Source organism: Melanerpes formicivorus, unplaced genomic scaffold (assembly GCF_026170545.1).
Source record: "Melanerpes formicivorus ecotype bairdi unplaced genomic scaffold, bMelFor1.0.p_v2 SCAF_2, whole genome shotgun sequence".
In the NCBI taxonomy this organism is placed as follows: domain Eukaryota; kingdom Metazoa; phylum Chordata; class Aves; order Piciformes; family Picidae; genus Melanerpes; species Melanerpes formicivorus.
This window is the reverse complement of record NW_027142354.1, coordinates 44,987,792-45,010,545: the sequence shown is the minus strand read 5'-3', so window position 1 is coordinate 45,010,545 and position 22,754 is coordinate 44,987,792. Positions and strand designations below refer to the sequence as shown.

The 22,754-nt window shown below is 40.4% G+C and overlaps 1 protein-coding gene across 17 annotated transcripts in view; it reads right to left on the bottom strand.

The window, feature by feature from the left end:
* Positions 1 to 22,754, bottom strand: part of TENM2 (teneurin transmembrane protein 2) — a 686,412-nt gene that overhangs the window by 20,571 nt on the left and 643,087 nt on the right. For 14 of the 17 annotated variants that reach the window (XM_068158288.1, XM_068158323.1, XM_068158332.1 and 11 more), the window contains 9 exons: positions 17,607 to 17,726; positions 15,851 to 16,112; positions 14,878 to 15,145; positions 13,262 to 13,405; positions 11,487 to 11,736; positions 8,819 to 8,839; positions 4,472 to 4,704; positions 2,871 to 3,025; positions 1,504 to 2,378 (listed from right to left, as the gene is read on the bottom strand). In XM_068158288.1, coding sequence (XP_068014389.1) covers positions 1,504 to 2,378; positions 2,871 to 3,025; positions 4,472 to 4,704; positions 8,819 to 8,839; positions 11,487 to 11,736; positions 13,262 to 13,405; positions 14,878 to 15,145; positions 15,851 to 16,112; positions 17,607 to 17,726 — 2,328 coding nt within the window. The remainder of the gene's footprint in view (positions 1 to 1,503; positions 2,379 to 2,870; positions 3,026 to 4,471; positions 4,705 to 8,818; positions 8,840 to 11,486; positions 11,737 to 13,261; positions 13,406 to 14,877; positions 15,146 to 15,850; positions 16,113 to 17,606; positions 17,727 to 22,754) is intronic. The other 3 variants (XM_068158315.1, XM_068158339.1, XM_068158357.1) reach the window with 1 other exon arrangement.

Genomic DNA, 22,754 nt, shown 5'->3' with positions numbered 1-22,754 from the left:
TCATGTAGAGTTTAAAATTACTTTGCCATTTAATTTTCTACAATTAGTTACTAGTGTTTTGAGAAATAGCTATTTTATATGAATTCTTATCTGAATCTTGAGCTAGCTATTGTGGAGAAAACAACAAAAAGCCTACCTAGAAGGGCATGCACCTCTCATCAGCAATAATGTGAGATTTTACTAGCATCTAGTACAGTAAGCTTTTATTTGATCGTGTAATCAGCAGGTAATACCTTCACGCATTCACATAATTGGATTAATTTTGTAACTAATGTGTGCTAAAGAAATAATCTTGGCAAAATAGGAGGGAGGCAAAAAAAACTCACAACTCTCCACATCGCTACCCATAACCTAGATGAAAAAGCGCAGCCGTTGAATTTCCAGGGCCACATCCGAAAGCGACCACGAGAGGGCACTGCTTTCCTTTTTTACGGAAACAAAGCACACAGTGGACAAAACACTGATGTGCGATGCTGATTTAAGTAACATTTTGAGCAGACTGAGCACAGCCCTTTTTATTCCCGCATTGCTTATGCTATCTCTAAAGAGAAAAGAAATGATGGCCAAGCTGAACGCATTCAGCAGCTAAAAGAGGTATGTGTCATTGTTTGTCATAACCTTAATAAGGCTACCATTTAAAATTAAACAGAAAGCTTTACCCATTCTTTCTACCCACTCATTTTAGAAATGGTATTTAGCAATCATTAATTATTCAAACCAAAATATATTTTTCAATCTATTGTTTAGCTTCCATTTTAAAGACTGTTTTGATCAATAAATGGCAATAAGACCACTAAGAATAGGATAACTCTTAGTAAAAATCTAGCTGCTACTTAGAGATTTTTAATATATTTGTGAACTTTGTGGCTTTCATTTAAAGAAGTATTTCTGTCTTTTTTAATCTATATGCTCAAGAACAGCAATGTGCTTTCGGGTTGTCTACAAATAACGGAAGTGACATCAAGGGTCTGACAGCCTAGCCAGGGATCTCATTTCCTCACTGTCTAAAGAATGAACAATCAGTGAACATTTTAACAACTATGAGTAATACATGAGTCTGAACAGAAAGACCTACAATTTGAATTCCAAAAGAAAGTGCAGCATTAGGGTTCCTAGAGAGAAGCAGCTCAGTAGGAGCCATTGATTGCTGGGGGCTGGTCAGCCTTGCTGACAGCTAAGAGCAGGGGCTCAATCTGGGAAATCAAATATGGGTGTCTTAGTGTGGTACACGGTCCTTTGTGCTGGAGGGGGGTGAGGTTCCCCACTGGCCTCACACTGCAGGTGGGACGTTAGGTGGTTCAGTAGCCAACCAAAGGATGCAGCAAAACTGATGAAACCAAGAAGCCACTTAATCATTTCCAGTATCACACTAGACTGAGACATAATGGCCTTACGCAGTATCAGTGAAAAGCCTACAACAAATTTCAGCAGGGTCAGTTTAGGGCCTACTCACTACCATTTGAAAAATAAATATATGCTTAATATATCCAAAAACATTCTTACTCATAAAATGTTGTCCATCCTGTTTCATCACTCTTCGTTGCTAAGAGACCACTGTTTCCATTATATGTCATTAATCCAAGCTCCAGGGTCTGTGTTGAGACTAGCTTGAGTCCACCATTAGTGCCAACAGCCAGCGTGACAATCTGATTATCCGGCATCAGTAAGTGGCGGGGCATCCCACTGGCATCCCGACGGACCTTCAAGGAGTTGCCATTGTTGTCCATCACCTCTGTGACATCGTTATCGCTGCTATAGGTGAAATTGTACAAGTACTCCCCAGTAACGAGGCTGAGAGTGTACTGGTGAATCCCATCAGCATTGAAGACATACAGCTCCTGTTCTCTTGGAGATGCAGCTTCATATTGGTTAAAAGAATTAAGAATGGGCCTGTTTTTACTGACAGCCCTAATGCGGATATTTCCAAGATCAGCTATGTAGATGGTACCGTCTGGGGCCACAGCTAAGGAAGATGGTGAATTTAAGATGGCATCAGTGGCATACCCATCATCCCCAGAATAGCAATTACAGTTGACATCATTTTTGCAATCACAGTCTGAAGCTGCCCCTGCAAGAAGGCATATTTCTCCATTGGTAGTTACCTGGCGTAGCCGATTAATTTTTTTTTCATCTGTCTCACTGATGTAAAGAACTCCTGTGTGTGAGATGGCAATGGCACTGGCTGATTCAAGTGCAGAATGAATAGCCAGTTTGCTAAGAGAGTAGTCTATACCAGGAACCTGGCAGTGCATGGGGCGTCCAGCAATAATGCTAACTTGATGATTTTCTGTGATCCGTAAAATAACATTGTTCTCTAGGACATAAAGTGAGTTGTCCATGGGATTGACAGCGAGATCAGTAGGCCACTCCAGCCGTACCTATGAGTTGCACAAATTATTACTGTAAAACTCATAACTGAAAAGAACACTTCTAGTGTTTAAAATTCCATGTGTAACAACAGCAAATTAGTGAGGGGTTTATCAGCATAAATCATGAAACCGAGTCATGAATGGCAACTAGTTCAAACAATGACTTTGGTTTTTGGAGATATTAAAGCTATGCGCAGTGGTAACTTTGGCTAATTGTGTTTCTGTGCAAAGAATGAATGCTACATTGTGTAAGCTCTACAATAATTACAGAAAAACAGGCAATTAAGACAATAACTCCCATTAGCGCAACCTTATTTCTCTACAGTTGCATAAATAACCTGTTAGCCACAGTAAAAGGATGGTCCGATCATTTCAGTAATGAATCAAATATGCCATCATCTTGTGCTGCATAATGCATTTCTTAAGTGGCCAGGCAGTCATCCAAAACAGATGCCTAATTTTTCTAAGGTAGAGAAGAAAAGTAATGCAGTAAGATTCTACCTGGGTGACATCCATGCTGGAATCACAGCTGAGAGGTCGCACAGCAGTTAGGTCATTGGAGCCCAGCAGGGTTGATATGATTCCATTCTGATCCACTTTTCTAATCATTGTGGCATCAACAAAATACATGAGTCCATACTTATCCACTGCAATTCCTGCAAACATAAGCCCCAGGCATCAGTGAGGCTCCTAGCTTCCAAGCATGCTTCAGCTTATTAACAAGTTTACAAGATGGTGACATTTATTTACTTCCCCTGTTCATTCCTCCCTTCCAACCTGAGCACAGGTCCTGGAACCCTCCAAATGCCTGTAGTTCTGCTCAATAAATAGCATCAGGCAGATTTCTTTTTTTTGGGGGGGGGCCTTTAATGAAAAGAAACCAACCAAAATCTGAAAAAACCCAACATGCTGAAGAGCCAACAGAATGCATCAGCTTATTTCTACATTTTTCTAAATTCAAACTCTGCATAAGGTACTGCATAAACCATATACACACAAATGTATTTATCTGAAGAATCTCTTGAAGAATTTTTAGAAATCTTTTCAAATGGCTTCAAAAATTCTGAATCATTAAAAGGCCATTACATTCTTTCAGGATGTTTTTTAATTCTTTGACCTGTTGAAGCAAGGAACATGGGAAGAACATCTGGTGTTTCCAGATGAAGAGACAAGGGTTTCCAGCCTAGAAAAAAATGAAAGGTTCAATGTCTCTCACACTGGGAGTCCTTAGAGAGGAAAGACACAGAATGAAAGGGTCCTCCTTTGGAGGAACAGAAGGATGCTGCTGCCTGTTGTGAGGAGGAGCAGGCTTCTTCCCACTTGCCTTTCCTGCTTTGATTTGGCACACTGTCTTGTCTGTTTCTGGGGCTGAAAATAAAATATTGATCTAAAAATTCTGTCTTCCAGTGGTTGCAGTGCTCATGCTATTGGGCAGTGAGAGGAGATACAACTTTGCCTTCCTAACTTCTGTGTAGAGGCTGGAAACACACAAACAGCTCTGCCCTGTTAACATACTCTGTATTTGCTTTTACTATCATCTAGTTACTTTCAACACTGAAACAAAATCCAAAGATGTTGAAACACGTGGCGATACACCTGATTTATTAATCCTTACAATTAAGATGAAACAATGGAAAGAAAACTAATCTTGAAAAGAAACACATCCCAAAATACCTACCATCGTCTTGAAAACATTTTGTTAAAAATCAGATACTGGAAAGGACAAAAATCCTTTCATTTTTCCTCTGCCTCTGAAGAAGAAGGGGATACACAGAATAAAAACTGAGAAAAAAGCCACAGCAGGCAGTTTTTCTCCCCAAAGACAGCATCTCAAACAGTAATTTGTTTCCCAGTTTACATGCTTGCTTCTCGGAGTGAGTGGTATCCTGCTAATTTGTGTTCTGTTCTCCTTTTGCAGTGTTCAGTGTTGGGGTAATAAAGTTTGCTTTAACTAAACAAAGCACGAACACTTGCCAATCCACTGTAATTAAAGCCCAGAATAAAAATTACCGAGCAAGGAGTGATTTAATTGCCAGATAATTATTTCCACATCCAGCTTAGCCTCACACAGTCATTTTCTCCAGCTTCTTTTCCTACGTTACCTCGAGGGCTCATTAGGGTTGCGTCCACTGCCTTCCCTCCATCCCCACATCTTGCTTCATCAAAGGGCAGGCATTGCTCTCCAGTCCCTGCTACCACTTCAGAGTTACCAGCTAGGTCTTTTGTGCCAGTGAGGGACTTGACTTTGTATATCCGCCGGCTATTGGTGTCCGATACATACAGAGAGCCTGAAACAGGGTCCACGGCCAGATAGTATTTATGAGCGGGATTGTTGCTTTAAAGAAAAAGAAAGCATAAAATAGAAACAGCTGAGCAGTCTAGAAACTTCACAGGCTTGGATACTCATCAGGCACAGAGAGATCTGGAAAGAAAGTCTGACACCTTCATACAGTTATGGGGTCTTAAAGGACTACTACCTGAGCATCTAATGTGATTAGGGTCTGGTCAGTCTTTCAGGATTGTCATTTCAAATCTCATTCATCCTACTACACTAAACCTTGCACAGCAGAGCCCAATAAGCCAAAGCTGCACGGCAGACTTTTCTCTTGATCTCTTTAGCCCTTAGATCTGCTCCAGGTCAATTCTCTTTGGCTTACCACTCTCTATGTGTTGCCCCTCCTCCACACCACCTTGTTTAACTTCCTTTGAAAGCAGAAGTCACAGGAGTAAGATCAAAGAATCAGCTTTTGAGTTGTATTATGCCACAAGATTTGTGAGGTCTTGTATAAATAGGAGGCAGAGGCATAATGAATTTATTCCTCAAGCAAATTTGCTCTCATTCATTCTTATCAAGAATCTCATTTACAGCAGATGAAGTTGGTTATAGAACTAAAACCAGAGACCCCAAGTGTCTGACTTTAACTCCAAACCTTCTGTTATTGAAAAACTGGTCCTCAGTTTGTGATTAGAATGGGTGCTCATATGCAAAGTTGCTTCTCTTCTGTAATATATGGTTTTTGACAGCTTGTCACATTTTGGAACTACTTTAGCAAATCATCTGCAAATTGAGAAATGTCACTCTTTACGATATATATACATTCACACATACAAAGCTGCAGTGCAGAAATATTTCCAAATTCTGCCTGGCTACTTTAACTCAGTTTAGTTGGATTTTAAGCACGATGTGAATTTTCCAGCCTTTGGAGCCTATGGGTGAGTGTAAATAAGGTCAATGGTGGTTTGAAAGCATAGAAGACAAATGAAGACAGGAAGAAAAAAAATGAAGGTTACTTACCAGTAACCAGAGGTATTTGCCTCCAAATATCCACACTCCTAGTTTCATGTGGCAAAAGTGCCCATCTCCAAGAGTGAGGATACACAGAGGTCAAGTTATGATGGACAAAAGCCATTTCTTGATCAAACTTGCTGAAGCTATAATAAGGCCACTTTTGGCAGGTGGCTTATTGGCAGTGCAAAGACAACTGCCTTCATGTGGCCATGACCAGATTTGGAGGAAGGAGAAGGCCTCAAAATACCACTTTCTACAGTTATCTTCCTCTATGCCAGTCTTTGACATGTCATGATTTTAGGCCAATAATGGTTTGTTCTAAAACTGTAGAAAGTTGGAAGGACATGGGTTTGATCAGAATTCACTAGGCAGAGATAATACCATCCGCTGAAGTCTAGGAGTGTAGAAATTAGAGATGAAAAAATACAATAAACAAAAAAAATACTTGGCAGGTTTATTTCATGCATGGATCTCAAAGTACTTTAAAAAGATGGGTATTACACCCATTTTACAGAGGAGGAAACTGAGGCACAGAGAGGTTAAGTGGTATAGACAAAGTTATGTAGGGAGACTAGTGACATGCTTGAGAGTAGAGCACAATCTTTATTTCCCAAGTTCCTTGTCTTATCTTTAGCAGCAGACTGCACCTCTTCAGTAGGCCCTTATCACATTCCTTCTCATCTCTCCAATACAAAGCCTAATATTCTTTGCCACACAGATTTCCTTTCACTTACAAGGTTTCTCCTGTTTCTTGAGTACCTGAACCATACAAGCACCTGCACATTTGTCATTATTTTGAAGTTCTGCTCTCTACTTCCACCATGCTTTCCCCTTACACTGACAAACCAACTTTGCTGTCACACTAGTGTTGTGCCACATTTCACAAATACACCCAAACTCAGCTCAGGGCTTTGCAACAGCAGGGGATGAGCCAACAACCGAGTGGTGCAGCTGCAGGCTTGCTGCTGCTGCTGCCTCCAGCCCAGAGTGTCTTTTAAAAGCCTGGTTCTTTTCAAACATGTGGTGTTCCCATCTTGGTCAAACGAGAAGAACCTCAAGCAGGTACAAACCAGAGCTGGGCACAGACATGGCTGCTTGCTGCCAGGTGCAGGTACTTAAATTGGTCTCAGTGGCGGGAGCTGCTCATAGCAGCGCCTAGGGGAGCTACCCCCTGACAGGGAACAGCAGCCACTCCGTGACACTGGAAGGGTCTCTCGTCTTTTCAGACATGATTTTGCCAGCTTGTGCCTACCTTCCTGAGTGAGTACCAAATCACAGAATAGTGAGGGTTGGAAGGCACCTCTGGAACAGTTGCCCAGGGGACAGGCAGTACAATGTCCAGGTGGGTTTGGAATCTCTCCAGAGAAGGAGACACCACAACCTCTCTGGGCAATATGTTCCAGTGCTCTGCAACCCTCTAAGGAAAGAAGCACATCCCTGCTTCCTTTCTGCCCACACCTAGCCTCAGGTGTGTCCCACTGTTACAAGATGGGATAAGATATGAATCAAGGTAAAGAGACTTGGCAGGACATAGGCTTATTCCCCTCTCTTCGCCTGCAGTCACTGGTGTCTCTGTGAAGCTCACCCTTGCCCTTTGCTCCTGGAATCACCCTCAGGGCAGTTTTCCAAGGGAGTCAGTGATCAGCTTTTGTTCCAGGCTCCCTGGAGCTGCAGTATTGCTGCACACCCCTTTGCTCCTTCCTGAACTCAATATGGGAACAGATAGAGGAAGACTCTTCATGTAAAATGGCTGTGAGACTTTGGCAGAAAGCAACTGGTGTAAGGTGACAGGCACTCATGGTGTCCCCAAAGCAACTATGAGATTATCACCTCAAACAGGGATGTATTTTATAAATGAGTTGTAAATATTTCTTCAAACTGGCATCTGAGCAACTAACGACCTCTGCCTCTCTTTAATCAGTGCCACTGTAATCTTTTAAGCCAAGAAGTATACCTTGTTTTAAAAGATTTCCCATAACATTTGGTATTGTTCAGAGGTTTCTGCTAATACCCCTACCTTAAGCCCTCCCTGGTGAATGCAGCGGGTACCACCTAGAGAAGCCTTACTCTGGTCTGTGAGGAAGCCCGGTGCCTGACAGCCAGTGCAGGCAGGATCAGCTTCTCCTCTCTATTGCTCTCAGCTGTGCAGGAAATTCACAACAGTGTAATAATAGCTTTGCCTTAAATGTAACCAAAAGCCTAAGAAGGCCAGAGTGAGTCCCTTAAGCACCTGAAAAATTATGAGCTTTGTTAATGCAAATGAGGAGCCTCCAGCATCACCAAATTGTGAAGGAATTAATCTAGATAAGAAAATCTAGGGTGTTACATTTGCTGTACCAAAATATGTCACAAAGGGGAATCACATGGTTCAGTCCAGACCATCTATTGCACCTGACTTGTATTGCAGAAATGGAAAGTATGGTTTCAGAAGGGTGATGCACAGGATGCTACTGAATTGTTTACAACAGCTCTTCTTGTTCTTGCCCTTGATGTTCTCTCCAGGGTGAACATCCTCCCTGTCCCCGGTGTGGCATGGAAGAAGGTAGAAGCATTTCCTATGCTGCTGCCACGCAGAATGCCTACTGCTCAGGTGAGATGATGAGAAAGCTGTTCTCCTAATGTCTGGAAGGGTTCTGTCTCCCTCATGAATCTCACAGTGTCTGCATCTAGTGGGTGCAAACCAGCCCCACAGGTTGACTGACTGTTAAATGTATTTGATGAAAGAAAATAGAAACTGAATTATGGAAAAAGGACAGAGGGTTCAGAAAATCATTAATGACTGGAAAATTAAGTTTTGACCTATTTGTAGTCATTAGTACTTTTGTGAACCTTCCTGGCATTCATGAAACTACTGCTGTGGTTTACCTCAACCATTTAGACCAATTATAGAAGTGTTTATACAGAAGTTAGTTTGGGGTTCATTATACTTGCATTCTACTAGAAATTTCTAATTACTGTCAGAACTTATTTGGTTGCTTTTTGACTGCATATCATAATTGCTAACGCTCATCATATTCATAACACACAATTAGCACATAAAAATGTTTCTATATATGGTACATGAAGAACATAACAGTACACAAGAAGCACAACACAAAAAGCAAACACAATGAAGCAAACAAACCATATCAAATTATATGGGAAAGAGCTCGTGTCTTACCTATGTTTAAACTCTTTATTTCTTTATAGAAAGGGAACAGAAGGAAAAAAAGAACAAACAGTTAGCTGAAGAATAGATGGTAAAGCAAACATAGTATTTGTTTTATTTTACAAAAGGACACAGGAGAAGATATATCTCTTTTCAGCACTAGCCTTAGCTTGTTTTACAGATGAAGAACGACGGGGAGTGATAGATTTGCTAGCTAGTTCCCTAGGAGGATACCCCTGCCCCCAGCCCCCAACCCCCATATATTTTCACAGGAAAATTTCTGGACTATTGAAAGAGTTTCCACATGGAAATATGTGTAGCTTGTGGGCTAGGAGAGAGAGAAACTGACAGTTTTCTGAATACAGAACTGGCAAAGTGGAAGCACAGGGCTTAGGATATTGTCTGCCAGCTGGAGGCAAACTCTTTAATCAAAATAGTTTTCCAACAGGCTATTTCTAGAATTTGTAACAAATTTCTGCTAGACAGTTCATTTTCCTCTCCTCCTGTTCTCTAAAATAATTGCCTAACGTAAATTTGGATGCTATCTGTTACCTATTTAAGCTTATTGAATCAAATCTCAGGGTGAAAAAAATCCTTCTAAGGGATCAGTTAGATACTGTACATTGAGAAATGTAACAATAATAATAATTGAATTAATAAAAATAACTGACCCCTACTTTACTGTCTAGACCCAAAGTCAAAAGAAAAATTGCCTTTTACTTCCCAGAAGTAAATGACTCTATTCTCCATATCACAGGGACACATTTTGTTTATGCAATTTTCATTTAGGGATATTCACTGAGTGAAATGAACAGGTGCATGACTTCCAAGCTGCAGCACTCAATACACAGCCCCAAACTTGCAATCCCACCATTAAGTATGACATGCAGCACTCGAGTCAAAATTCCTACAAGTCATGTAGCTCAGGCACCTTCATGAAGGCCAGTGTAAAGCAAATATGCACACTGGGATATTCTGACTTATAAAGTTACTGGAGATTTATATTGGCTTATGTAAAACCAAAATTACATCTGCTGTGAAATCTAAATAAAGGGATGTATTTGGTTTGGAATACTTATGGGACATACTATTTGTAACGTTAGTCAAGCTGCTTGGTACTAGCTGAAGACTGCTCTTATCCACACTTACATGGCTCAAATCTTCAAACTGGTACTTGTGTAACTCCTACAGATTTTAAGATGACCACCAAATCATAATTACTGCTGTAGATGATGTTTGCTGGAATGGACCTTACTTCCCCTTACACAGGGGGCAAAAGACATCACTGCAAATCCTAAAAATCTGTGTGTCAAATGATTTTCAGCTGTCCACCAGCACTCAAAATACAATAGCTTTATTGTTCACTGCTAATAGTTACAGCAGAAGCTAAAGAAACTATGCTATGAGAAACCAGTTGTCAAAAAAGCGGACAAAGGCACCTTAAGAAGTCCATCTTCTGTTTCATTGCTAATGTCCTTTCCCATTTTCCCTCACATGTGCTGAAAAGACCAAATTCTGTCTTGTGTCAAGAGAAAGCAAAGTAATGAGACCAACACGGTTGTAAACTTGGAGACAACTTTTTAAAATCCTGGTCTGTAGCTTCTTCTTCTTTTTTTCTTTTCTTTTTTAATATACTGAGGAAAGTGTCAGAGAGTGATTTCAGACTAGAATTGGCCTGAATTGGACCTAATTTCTTTTATGTAAAATTAGAATCCACAATAGTGACATCAACAGAATGACATGAACAAAAGAGAGGTGTAAAAGAGAGCCAGGACTCCTATTCTCAAATAGTGCAAGCATTTTGCACTTTCCCCCATTAATTAAAAGCTAAAACTACAGTGGAAGCAGAGGAACTGGTTATCAGCCATATCATTAAAAAAAAGCTAATGACCTAAATTCAGTCTCTGTACTCAGCAGCTATATCCAATTTCCAAGAGCACTACCACTAATGGCTGAGTGGGCTGCAGAAGTCTCAGAAGACAGCCAGTACAAGCCATTTTTCCTCATTTTTCTACTCAATGGTACTGTAACTATGATGTCCAGTTACATGAGTTACAGTTTGAAGCAATAGCTCTCCTCTCTCCTAGAAGAATGAAGGAAGGAGATGGAACAGAAATGGGTGAAGTGGTACACTCTACACTCATGCCTTCCCTAGTAAGTGACCAAATATAAATGTTTGGGGCAGGGGATGTGGGACAGGGGGACAGAGGTACCAGCTCCAAAAGAGTTCTGACTCTGCATGTTGATCTTAACTGCACTTGTCAACAGAAACAGACCTATGAGTATGGAAAAGAAGAAGGAAAACTTTCCTTCCAGCCTCCTACAACTGTTACCTTTGCCTATTGCTGTGGCTCAGTACGTAAGGGCAGGCAGTGGTGTAGATTTCAAACAAAACTAAATGATGTAGGGTACTGAGAAGAGATTGCATCAGATGATCGCTGACAAGACAAAAGAAGATGGCTTGTGCTTTTTGTGCTAGTTGGTTTGTACTCTTTAACCTTCTCTGTAGTCATTGTTTTGGTAAGCTACGGACTTTGAACTATGCATTTCTGTGCCCCATTTCTCCACTGGAATTTAAATAGGTTGAAAGTGACAATGTTTTACAAAATTATAAAAAGTAATGGCAAAGGCTGATTTGAGCACAGGCTACAGAAATGAAGTGCTAAAATGAACACCTTACCTCAGCTCCAGTATACTAGTGACATTCCTGGATGGGAAGATGCGCCGAATGTAGTTAAAATCCCCAACAAAGAGACTCCCATCAATACCCACTGCCAGTGCTACAGGGGCCAAAAGCTTATTTCCTTCTGCCAGACCATTGCAGCTAGGACAGGATATGCTTCTTCGGCGCCCATTCCCCATGATGCTGGTTATCACAGCTGGCTGCTGAGTTAGAAACTGATTTTCTCCATTGCCTTTGTGCAATATACCTAATAACAAAGAGGACAAGAAGTGGTTATTACCATCATTCATTGCAGGGGACTACAGGTGGTTCCCTTTTCAACAGCCGCTGTTAAGGACTCTACACTGAAATGACTACAGCATTTGGTTCTTCAATGGGGCAAAAAGAGTGTAAGCTTTGCAGTAGTGAAAATAGAAGGTGTAATGAAGGTTTTCTGTGGAAAATCACATGTATACACAATCACAGACCCAAACCTGACCCCAGAGTCCTCTGGTTCTCATTATGAAAGAAACCAATACTATACAACTGGGTTGCCTGGCACAACAGTTTAGACTGTTTTACTAAGTGGAAAGTGAGAAGACAAACAGCAGAGGAGATGTGTTTCCTTTTTGTGCCACTCAGTCCTCTTCTCCAGTTTACTATGCCGTGCTTTGTTTGGACTTTTGTGCTAATCTTACTATTCTCTTTCTACCTCTCAGTCTTTCATAATATTTTCATGCAAAATGAAAAATGAGGAAAGAAGATGCCAGAGAAGACAATAGCACAGAAACTGAAAATACAGGAGAAATATGAAACTCCTAATAGCAGGGATAAAAAGACAAGAGGGAAGCTAGTAGTAAGGATTTTTATTAGGCTTCCAGAAATATCTTTAAGATAGGATTTCTTTCCAAAACATTTGTTTGAAGAGAAGACCACTGCTCCAGGAAGGGAGTGGATTCTCTAACAGAGTGACCATATTCAGTGTCATCAAAGATTGTAGAAAGCCATCTGGAAACTTTTTGCCTCATGTTCTTAGGGAAAAAGAGTTGTATGACCCTAATGTAACTACCTCCACCTTAGTGGCAACAGTGACTATCATTCACTGTACAAGTGGCCATCTTGGTAGCCTTTGATCTGCTGCACAGCAATTCAAGTGTGTTTAAATAGCTTGATCTTGCCTATTGTGACCATGATTTTAGATTCCTTGAGCAACAATATACTTTGTGCTTTGTTAATTTGGGGATCGCAGTGCAAAGCTGTAGAACACAACTTACAGGGATCAAATGAAAGATAGGCTAAGCTTTGAGCTCTCTCTGTTAGAATACCAAGAACAGGAACATTCAGCTTAGGATTTGTAAAGACAAAGAGAAGTGAGGAAAAACAAACAGGTGACACAAGGAGGAGAGAAATTAAACTTGGTGTCTTGTCACAGACCCATACCTCCTTTTTAGCCCCACGCCACATTAGAGAGGAAAAAAGGGCAGACAAAAGGAAGCAGGAACAAGTGTGAGAAATGTCAGCAATACAGAAAATGAAGACAGAGACATTAAAGGGAAAGAAACAGCAGAGCAGAGAATACAGATTAGGACTTTAAGAATGTCATGCTGTGCAGAAGAGGCAAAACTTGATGAAATTCTGCCAAAAATTTCAGATATCTGAAACATCCCATGCTTGAGTGAGCTAAAGATGAAACACAGAGTGGGGGAATTGCACTTTTGTAAACACTATGCATGTAAGTGTTCACAGACAAGACACCACACATCACAGAAAACACATGGAATTAACTAACTCACCACTCTTGACGTTAAGTACATGATGTTTATCCAAAGACCATCCTCCTAAATTTGAAGGTTCTAGTTCAAATCCTTGCAGCAGTGCTGTCCTCTTCTCCCATAAAATGAGACTGGGGCAAGTTTCATATTCAAAACCCACAGAAACTGAAATAAAATAAAATCTAACATACTTGCTGAACAAACACTAAATTAAATGTCCAGAACACATTCAAATTATACAGCATTCCAGTTCTGCAGCCCCTTCCAGAAGATGGAGTGATTATGTTCCTCTCATTTATTCTACAATATTAAATGTTTGACTAAACACAACTCTGCAGGGATCGGGCTAAGGGAGCTGGGGCTGTTCAGCCTAGAGAAGACAAGACTCTGGCAGGACCTTATGACTGCCTTCCAACACCTGACGAGATCCTACAGGAAGGCTGGAGAGGGACTTTTCATAAGGGTATCTAGCAATAGGACAAAGGGCAATGATTTGAAGCTGAGGGACAGCAGGTTTAGTTTGGGTCTTCAGAAGTTCTTCAGTACAAGGCTGGAGAGACTCCAGAATAGGTTGCCCAGGGAGGTTGTGGATGTCTTCTCCTTGGGGGTGTTGAAGGCCAGGCTGTATGAGGCCTTGAGCAGCTGAGTCTAGTCATCAGGCATCCTGCCTATGAAAGGGAGGTTGGAGTACATAATCTCTGAGGTCCCTTCCAATCTCAGTCATTCTATGATTCTTCAAACAGCTGCTGTTGGGAAGGGACTGCATTGGTGAGATTTGAGAAAGGCTATTTAAAAAATAGAATTATTCTATCAGATAACAAGACAAGATCAAAATCTTAATTTGCCAGATGCTCACAGCATTTATTTAGTGTGTTCAGTTTATATACCATATACCAAGCAGCAGTACAAGCTTTATGTGCCTTTAAGCACAGCTGCTCTCTAAGCATTACTCAGGAAAGCAATATTCTATGCAACAATATAAGAAAGAAAAGCTGTAGCAAAGAAGATTTTAGAAATTATGTAAGATTTAAAAAAAAAGTCTTTTCCCCCCACGTTGTGACAGCTCTGATGCCCATTTTCAGCAGTGTTGTACCAAAATTATTCTGATACTCAAATCAAAATGAAAACTTAAAAATATTTTGATCATCACTCTTCTTCCCACCACTAGAATCAAGTGAACCAAAAATAACTCTAGAAATACAAAACTGAACAGTGTCAGAAAACCATCATTTTCACCATCATACCACAAGAGGCTATCACAAAAGCATGCATGACAATCTAAGTGCGCTGAAGAATGCCAGCCAGTCCAGGATGAGATTCATTTGTTAACTGAAACAAAATAAGAACACGGTGATGGACTAGCTTTCATCTAAGTTCCTATAGCCAGTTTTTCCTGTTGTCTGGTCCTAACCTTCTAAATCAGCTACCAGTCAGGAATCACAGGCATGTTGAGGGAGCTTTCACCACGTGAATGTGATCTTTCATGTGTAATAGAAACATAATACAAAGATAAATTGTGTCAGGAACACAAGAATTGTTTCATCTGTATTTGCTTCTCCATAAGAAACCTTTCCAGTTTTCTTACTATAAATTGCAAGTGTTACTTGGAAAGTTGTAGAGCTATAACGATGACTTACCTACAGCATCTGACAACCCATAAACCTTCTGTCCATATGCATCTGTTTTGTCCCAGATAAATGTATATGCCAAGTTGGGAGATGCCTGAAATGATTTTTGAAACAAATGTCCTTCTACTGCTACCATCAAATGAACTTTGATTAGATTCAGAGGCACAAGTGACTGGGTCATGGTGATCTTAAGTAAGGATTTGTATCCAGGAGCACGGGAACTCAGGTAGCTGAGCTTTATACTAGAGCCAGGGATCTCAATTTCTTCGTGAAGAACCTGAATAGGAAAACATTTCATAATTTTAATAATTTCATAATTCAAACATTTCATAATAGTGAGTTGTTATTTTTTAGAATAAAGCCCACACCTTGCATGTTCTAATGAACTTACTACTTTCCACTACTGCAGTGGTTATCCTCAAATGAGTGCAGTGATGCAGTTCAGTTGACATTTCTGGACAAAAAATTATCTAATTATCTTATTTTGAAGAGCCCTCTGCTGTAAGGAGTACAGCTAGTTGTACTGCAAGTTATATGCAAGCAGATCCTAAGAAATACACTCATAGAAACCTGCAGCTTCCACTAATAGTATAAAGACTAACCAAATAATGAAAGAATGGCACCAGTAGAATTTTCCTTTGTCCTAAATAGCACACAAGAAAACACCCTGTGGTTAGCACCACATGCCAAGCTTTTGCAAAACTGTCTTGAAACACCTAAGCTGTCAACTGAGATACACAGATACACTTGATATATTGTATGATAATGAGAAGGTGCAAGGTAGTCAAAGATAAATGTGTCTGGGTGACTTACACCTACGACATCTCCTGCAGACCTCATTAGAAACCTTGGTACCTGTCAGGATGAATGCAGCTCTACAGAGGCATTTGTTACAGCAATTCCAGGGGACAAATGGTGACACCAGGCAGCACTAGCATCTGACCACTGACTTGTAGATCCTTCTTGCTCACACTGTTCTTACCTGAGTTTCTGGTACAATGGGATTCCTGCCAGGAGCATCACTGAAGAAAGTTGAAAGTGGTGATGAAATGATAACTGGGTCAGGACGGACAAAACCACTTAGATCACAGCTGGGAATGGAGTTCTCCTCTGTCTTCATCATAAGTGTGTCCATGGCATAGAAGCTGTTCCACGGCAACCATACTGTCCTCTCCTGACTCATAAATGGGGCCCGTTCAAAGTGCAAGGTTAGGGATGCTCCACCATTTGCAACCAAGTCAAACCTAGAAAAATGTGGGCTTCAGAAGCAACAAGACTGAATAATTCCAGTAATAACATTCCTGGCTAATGAAAAAGGTATACAGGTATGCCTAAAGCAACAGGTATATTTTAAGTGTCATGCTTCAAATGGGATATGAACTTCTGGCAGCTAAACTACTGACATCCAGCCAAGACAAGCAATTATCTGAAGTCACCCAGACAAACTTCATTCCTGTATATTATAAAATATGCATTAAATAAAAGAATACCCCTCCACCTTTAGTATTACAAGTCACCTTTATATACAGAACAAGCGGAGAAGCCAAGTTCATTGTGAGCTGGACACTGAATTATCCCTTTCTTAAAAGATGCTCTCCATCCAGCACAGGATGGGACATGTGACAATAAGAGAATGGGAATGAAAAGTTTTACTCTTTATGTTCTACAAATCAAGTAAGGATTCCTGGCCCCAGGACAATTGATCTATCATTTTTCAGAGAGATTAGGTATTTACTCCCAGCCTCCTACATCAAATCATCATAGCAGTAACATGGAACTGCACAGGCATTATGAAATCTGTCCCCAATGAGTACGACGCTTCCAGGTTGTGCTGACAACAGAAGCAGGCATCAGTTGTTTCATGTAAGTGCTGGCAATGTAACAAATTACTTCATGATTTCAGTAATCTGTGCAGATCCAAATATAGTTCAGCTCACCATTTACTGTTTTATTAATCCAATGACATTATACTTTTATTACAACAGAGTAATAATCTGGGAAACAGGGAAATTAAGTACTCCCTATAGTTGAGCTGACTTGTATTAATTATTTCAATTCAATTGTTTGCATGCAAGATGGAGATAAAATGGCAAATGTTTACAATGCATGTGTCACAGATATGCTAGTTTAGCTACTACAACCAGCATACCAGATAAATCCTGACACATTGGTTTTTGTTTCTCTGAATTTGTGTGCATTTCAAATCAGCTGATACAAGGGGGGGGGGAAGCACTTTTTTTTCTTGCACAGCAGGAGATTGTCTAAATATATTCAATTAAAATATTTTGATTACATTCTACCCTGAAGAAACTCCAAAGACAGTTGATCTTCAAAAAGAAAGAGAGGCAGAAGGTAACTTTTAACAAAATATACTACTCTATAACGACACTTCGGGGTTTTTCTAGCAGTGTTAGCCTGCCTTGCATTTTAAAATAAAGTATTTCTGATCTCAGCTGGATGCTACTGTAGTCCACAAATATTTTCATAGAAATAGAGCAATTTATATGAAAGGAGTCTGCCTGCTAACACGTTATTATCAGAAGTCAGCCTTTTCATATTTACTTGCAGTTAGTATTCAAAATGCCACGTGAAAAATTACTTCTGTGTTTACTTAATAGCTCTTTGCCCTGGGAGGAAAGCAATGCATGATACCACATGGTTCTATTAGATCTCACCATCTGTTGATCAGCAAAGACACTACACACAAAATAGGGAATCAATGAAGCAAGCACACTCACGTGCCGTCCTGACGAGTGATGGTATAGCCATACTTTGGATACTTGACAAATGACACATTGACCCCAACTAGAGGAGTTCCATCTGTAGTCACCACTTGGCCTCTTATGAGAGACACAAGACTGAAAAAGAAAGATAATTAAAGGTATTAAAGTTACAAAAGAAAAGTTATGTTGTTTATAAACTGAGTAGTGGAACACCTGTGCCTCATTTACTCTAAATCCAATTTAACTATGCAGACTTTTAGACTACTGAAGATACCGCAACATTGCCCAGCTCCTCTACTACTTACAGGGAGAAAATGCTGACCCATACAGTGAGATCTGGGTACACAGAATGGCAGTTACTGCCTTCCTTGTCTAACATGGTTTTGTCTTATTGTCCAACGAGGCTATGCAGAGTAGAAAGCCACCTCACGTTCAGCCAAGGCAGAGCTGTGACCCTGAAGCACTGCTGAAACAATGATTGGGCACTTCTCAAAAGTCTCCCCGAGTCCCACAGTGAGGCTATGCATGCCTAACACTTGAAAATTGTGGTGTAATGCCATACATCTTTTTCACACAAGCCATTTTCCAAATTAAGGGTCACGTTCCTCCATCTCCTGCAGTGACTGATGTTTGTACACTGCAGTCAGTCCTGATTTGCAAGCATTGCTTTTCACTTTGACAAAAGGACAAAGGATTTGGCTTTAAAACCAGCTTTATGCACAGGCAAGCAACTTTGCCTAACCCAAAGGAGATGAAGATGGGCTAGTCCTGTCAGGGACATGGGGAGTGCTTTGCTGCTGCTAAGCTGCTGCTGCCTGGCTGGCTGTGTTCTCAGACTCCAGAGCACTGGAAGCATCAAAACCCACTTCTCCCTGCTGCTCTGCTCTTTGTCATGTCCAGGTTGTTCCTGCCCTTCTCTCCATCCCTTGGCTCCTTTCCCTTCCACTTTCCCTGTACCTGAGAGAGGTAGGCTGGTGAGTGGGGGAAGCTACATAGTAACAGGGAGATGGAAAATGAGAAGCTCCTTGAAGATTCCATTTTTACACTGCAAACATGAAAAAAGGAGAAGGCAATACTGGGAAACAGGGAGAGTTAAATCCTGCTGCAACCCATAATCTCAAGGATCGTGTATTGCTGGAGTCCTAGGTGAAAAGATTTCTATTTCAGCACTACATGTTTTTCAGCATGAGCCACTGACTCTCATCTGCAGCTAGAGAGATAGAAAATGAGAAGCTCTTTTTCTGAACTGGCTCTGTGTTGGCAGGACTGGAGCTAGCCCTGAACCTCAGCAGGCTTTGGGCACATCAACAGGCACAGTGTCCTGACATCACCGATTTCTGGACTCAGTCTGAGCTGTAGGACAAGGGGATTAAACTGAGCTGTGTTTTGCTGAAAACAGACAAAACACAGTTGAATCATGGGACAGCTGAACACTTGTATCATCCCCACAGCAAACCCCATCTATTTTCATTACTAGTATCAGGATCTGTTTTCAGATGTTTGACTCTGAAATGCTCAAGGTGCTCTGATGTAGATTTGCAACTGTATGGTACTGGCTATTTAACAACTACTTCCTCAGAATTTTATTCCAAACATGGTGTATTGTTTTTTTCACTATCACATCAAAGAAGCTTATCAATGAAACTTATCAATGAAAATAAGCCATTTTTGTTGCTTTTCTTTTAGCAATTTCAATAATTTCTTGACCCTCTAGGTCCAATTTTAATTTGTGAAATAAACATTTTGTAACAGAGCACAGAATTTAATAATAATTGGTAGGCGTTGGGAAAATCTGCTTGGGAACAAATTGGAACAAGAGAATCATCTTGGTATTACTCATTTTGCTTGAATGATTTTGTGTTACAAACACACAGAAATAGTGCTGGAAGGTAGGCAATCAAGCTTCTATAGAGGAACAGTGCAGAAAGCAGATTTAGAATCATAGAATGGCTTAGGTTGGAAGGGACATTAGACATCATCTACTCCCTGCCATAGGCAGGGATACTTCACAACAGGAATTGGTTGCTCAAGGCCTCATCTAACATGGCCTTGAACATCTGCACTGAAGAGGCATCCACAGCCTCCCTGGGCAACATATTCCAGGGTCTACCATGTTCATGCTGAAGAACTTCTTCCTAAGATCCAGTCTAAACTTACTCTCCCTCAGGTTTAAACCATTCCCCCTTGTCCTGTCACTACACATTCTTATGAGAAGTCCTTCTCCAGCCTTCCTGTAGCATCCCTTCAGGTATTAGAAAGTAGCTTTAAGGTCTGCACAGAGTCTTCTCTTCTCCAGGCTGAATAACCCCAGCTCCCTCAGCCTAAGCTCATAGCAAAGGTATGCCAGACCTTGGATTATCTATGTGGCCCACCTCTGGACTCATTCCTACAGCTCTGTGTCCTTCTTATGATGGAGACAGCAGAGCTGGATGCAGTATTTGAGGAAGAGTTTCACCAGAGCAGAGAAATGGGGCAGAATTCCCTCTCTTGCCCTGCTGGCCACACTCCTCTTGATGCAGCCCAGCACACGATTTGCCTTCTGGGCTGCATGAACTGACTGCCAGCTTATAGTGAGCTTTTCATCAATCAATGCACCTAAGTCTCTTTCTTCAGTGCCACTTTCAATTCACTCTACACCGAGCTTGGATTTGTGCCTGGTATTGGCCAGACCCAGATGCAGGACCTTGCACTTGGACTTCTTGAACCTCATGAATTTGGCACTGGCCCAATTCTCAAGGCTGTCACCCAGCCTCATAACAGAGCTATTGATGTTCATGGCTAATTATTCCCACCTTCAATTTTAACATTTAAGGAAATCATCTGAATAAGAATGCTTTGGACAATAGTCTTCCTTTTTATTTCTAAAATGCCAAAATATGGAAGGCAATGGATTTTGAACTTTGTAGCTAAAAATCTATATAAGACATATCTTGACACTTAGGAGAACCTTTTCTTTGGTAATCTTTTAATACTGTATCTGACAAATGAATTGGATACCTTAAGCCTATTTTTACATGGAAGTTAAATGTGTAAAAACACGTAGCTATTTTTTTTCCCCTGAAAACATTTAATCTTGGTAATGATCAGCGAGATTGAAATAATTTTGCAATCAATATATTTTGTTATTTATTGCTTTACCAAGGTAGGAAACAACTTCTGGTTTTATTTTGCTTTGGTTTTATGATAACTCTGGAAAAAAAAAATCATAGCCATTATTTTGTCCCACTTCTTTGTCTCTTTCAATGGAAAGAGAGGTTGAGTTCGCATTAGGAAGTCATTACATTTCATGGAGCTACTTCTCAAGAGTGTGGCAGCTTCAGGATATGTGAAACTTGGAGTTTAACCCTGTGGCACTTTTTAAAAGTCTAAAAGCATACTTTTAAAACTCCCAGTTTGACAGTATACATTAGATTTGCCTAAATTGGTACCAAAAATAACAGCTGAGCTGTAGAGTTCTCAAAAGCACCTTCACAACTTAGAGGCTAAGGCCAATTTTACAATGTCATTAATATGCCATTTGCAAAGGTATGTTAAAATGCATTGACGTACTTCAGATGAATAAAACAGAGCTAAGACTGCTGCCACTAGGAACCCTAGAAAATATATTTTAAAACAAAAAAACCCCACTAAAATTTCAAAAGAGACTTTTTTCAAAGGAGCTGCAGGATTGAGGTACCCAGCTCCCACTTAGTCTAGAGCTGTACTTCTTGAGCTGTTTTGAAGACTGCAAACCAACCATATATGTACGTGAACAGCTTGATTGGGCTGGAGAGGGACTTTCCATAAACCTGTCTAGCAATAGCACAAGGGGGAACGGTTTTAAGCTGAGGGAAAGTAGGTTTAGACTGGATCTTAGGAAGAAGTTCTTCAGCATGAGGGTAGTGAGACACTAGAAAAGGCTGCTGAGGGAGGTTGTGGATACCTCCTCCCCAGGGGGTTCTAAAGGCCAGGTTAGTTTTTAGTAACAATAAAACTTTATCAGCTAATAGTGAAATACAGAAACAGGAAATACACTAGTTTTTATTCTGAGTGGCCTAATAAAGGAGCAGCTCAAGGACTGGTGTACTTACAATAAGTAACAGGAAACTGCCTGCTTCTCTTTACTCAAGAAAACTTTGCTATCTGTAACATATCTATAAAGCAGCATGTACCAACCAGGCTGTGGACTATGTGCTTTTTATGGTGTAGTCTGTAATTCTTTATGGACAAATTCCTCAGCCTCATGAATTAGTAAGCTTCTTTCTTATTTTCCTTTTCCTGCAACACTGCAGAAAACTGCAAGAATTTCCCCATTTTATTTTTAGGGAGTTGATGGGAAAAAAATCACAGCAAATTTAGATGAAAGCAGAACAATTTTTCCATGTTTTCCAACTAACTCCACGTGTGTACACACACAGTATTTTATAGAATAAAGACTGGAATCCAGAAATAGTTTTAAATTGGAGTAGGGTAGATGTAGGTTGGACAGCAGGAGGAAGTTCTTTATTGTGAGAATGGTAAAATACTGCAATGGGCTGTTCAGGGGTGTGGTTGAGGCTCTGTCCCTGGAGACATTCAAGGTGAGACTTGATGTGGCCCTGGGCAGCTTGGTCTAGTTGGAGGTGTCCCTGCTGACTGCAGTGGGGTTGGACAAGATGACCTTTGAGAGTCCCTTTCAATCCAATGTAATCTGTGAATCTGTAAAATCACTGTGCTCCTGGAGCTTCATAGGGATGAACACAATGGAGACCTGCCTGGTGTTCTCCAAACATATGATCCTTGTTTTACAGACAAATATTTAGTGACTTTCTACATAACCTGGTAGCACATAATGAAATCCTGACTGAAAAGAGTTTCTTGTAACGAGATCCAATCTTTTGGGTCTTATTTGAAATGAAGTTCTTAAGTTTTAACTTTGGCAATATGAACATAATTAACATTTGCATCAATTTCTTAGCATATTTCCATGGAGACATATTTAAATAATATTGATAAATAGTAACACCACTCTTCCTGTAAGTATACAATGGCATCAAATATTATTTAATGAGGTGCTGGCTTTTAGATTCCTTAGAAATATACAATTAACAACTACAGGAAGAACAGACACAGAGAATGAAAACTAAGGAAAAAAAAGAAAACCTAGTCAGATGCATTGATGATGCAAGTAAACTAGCAAGTAAA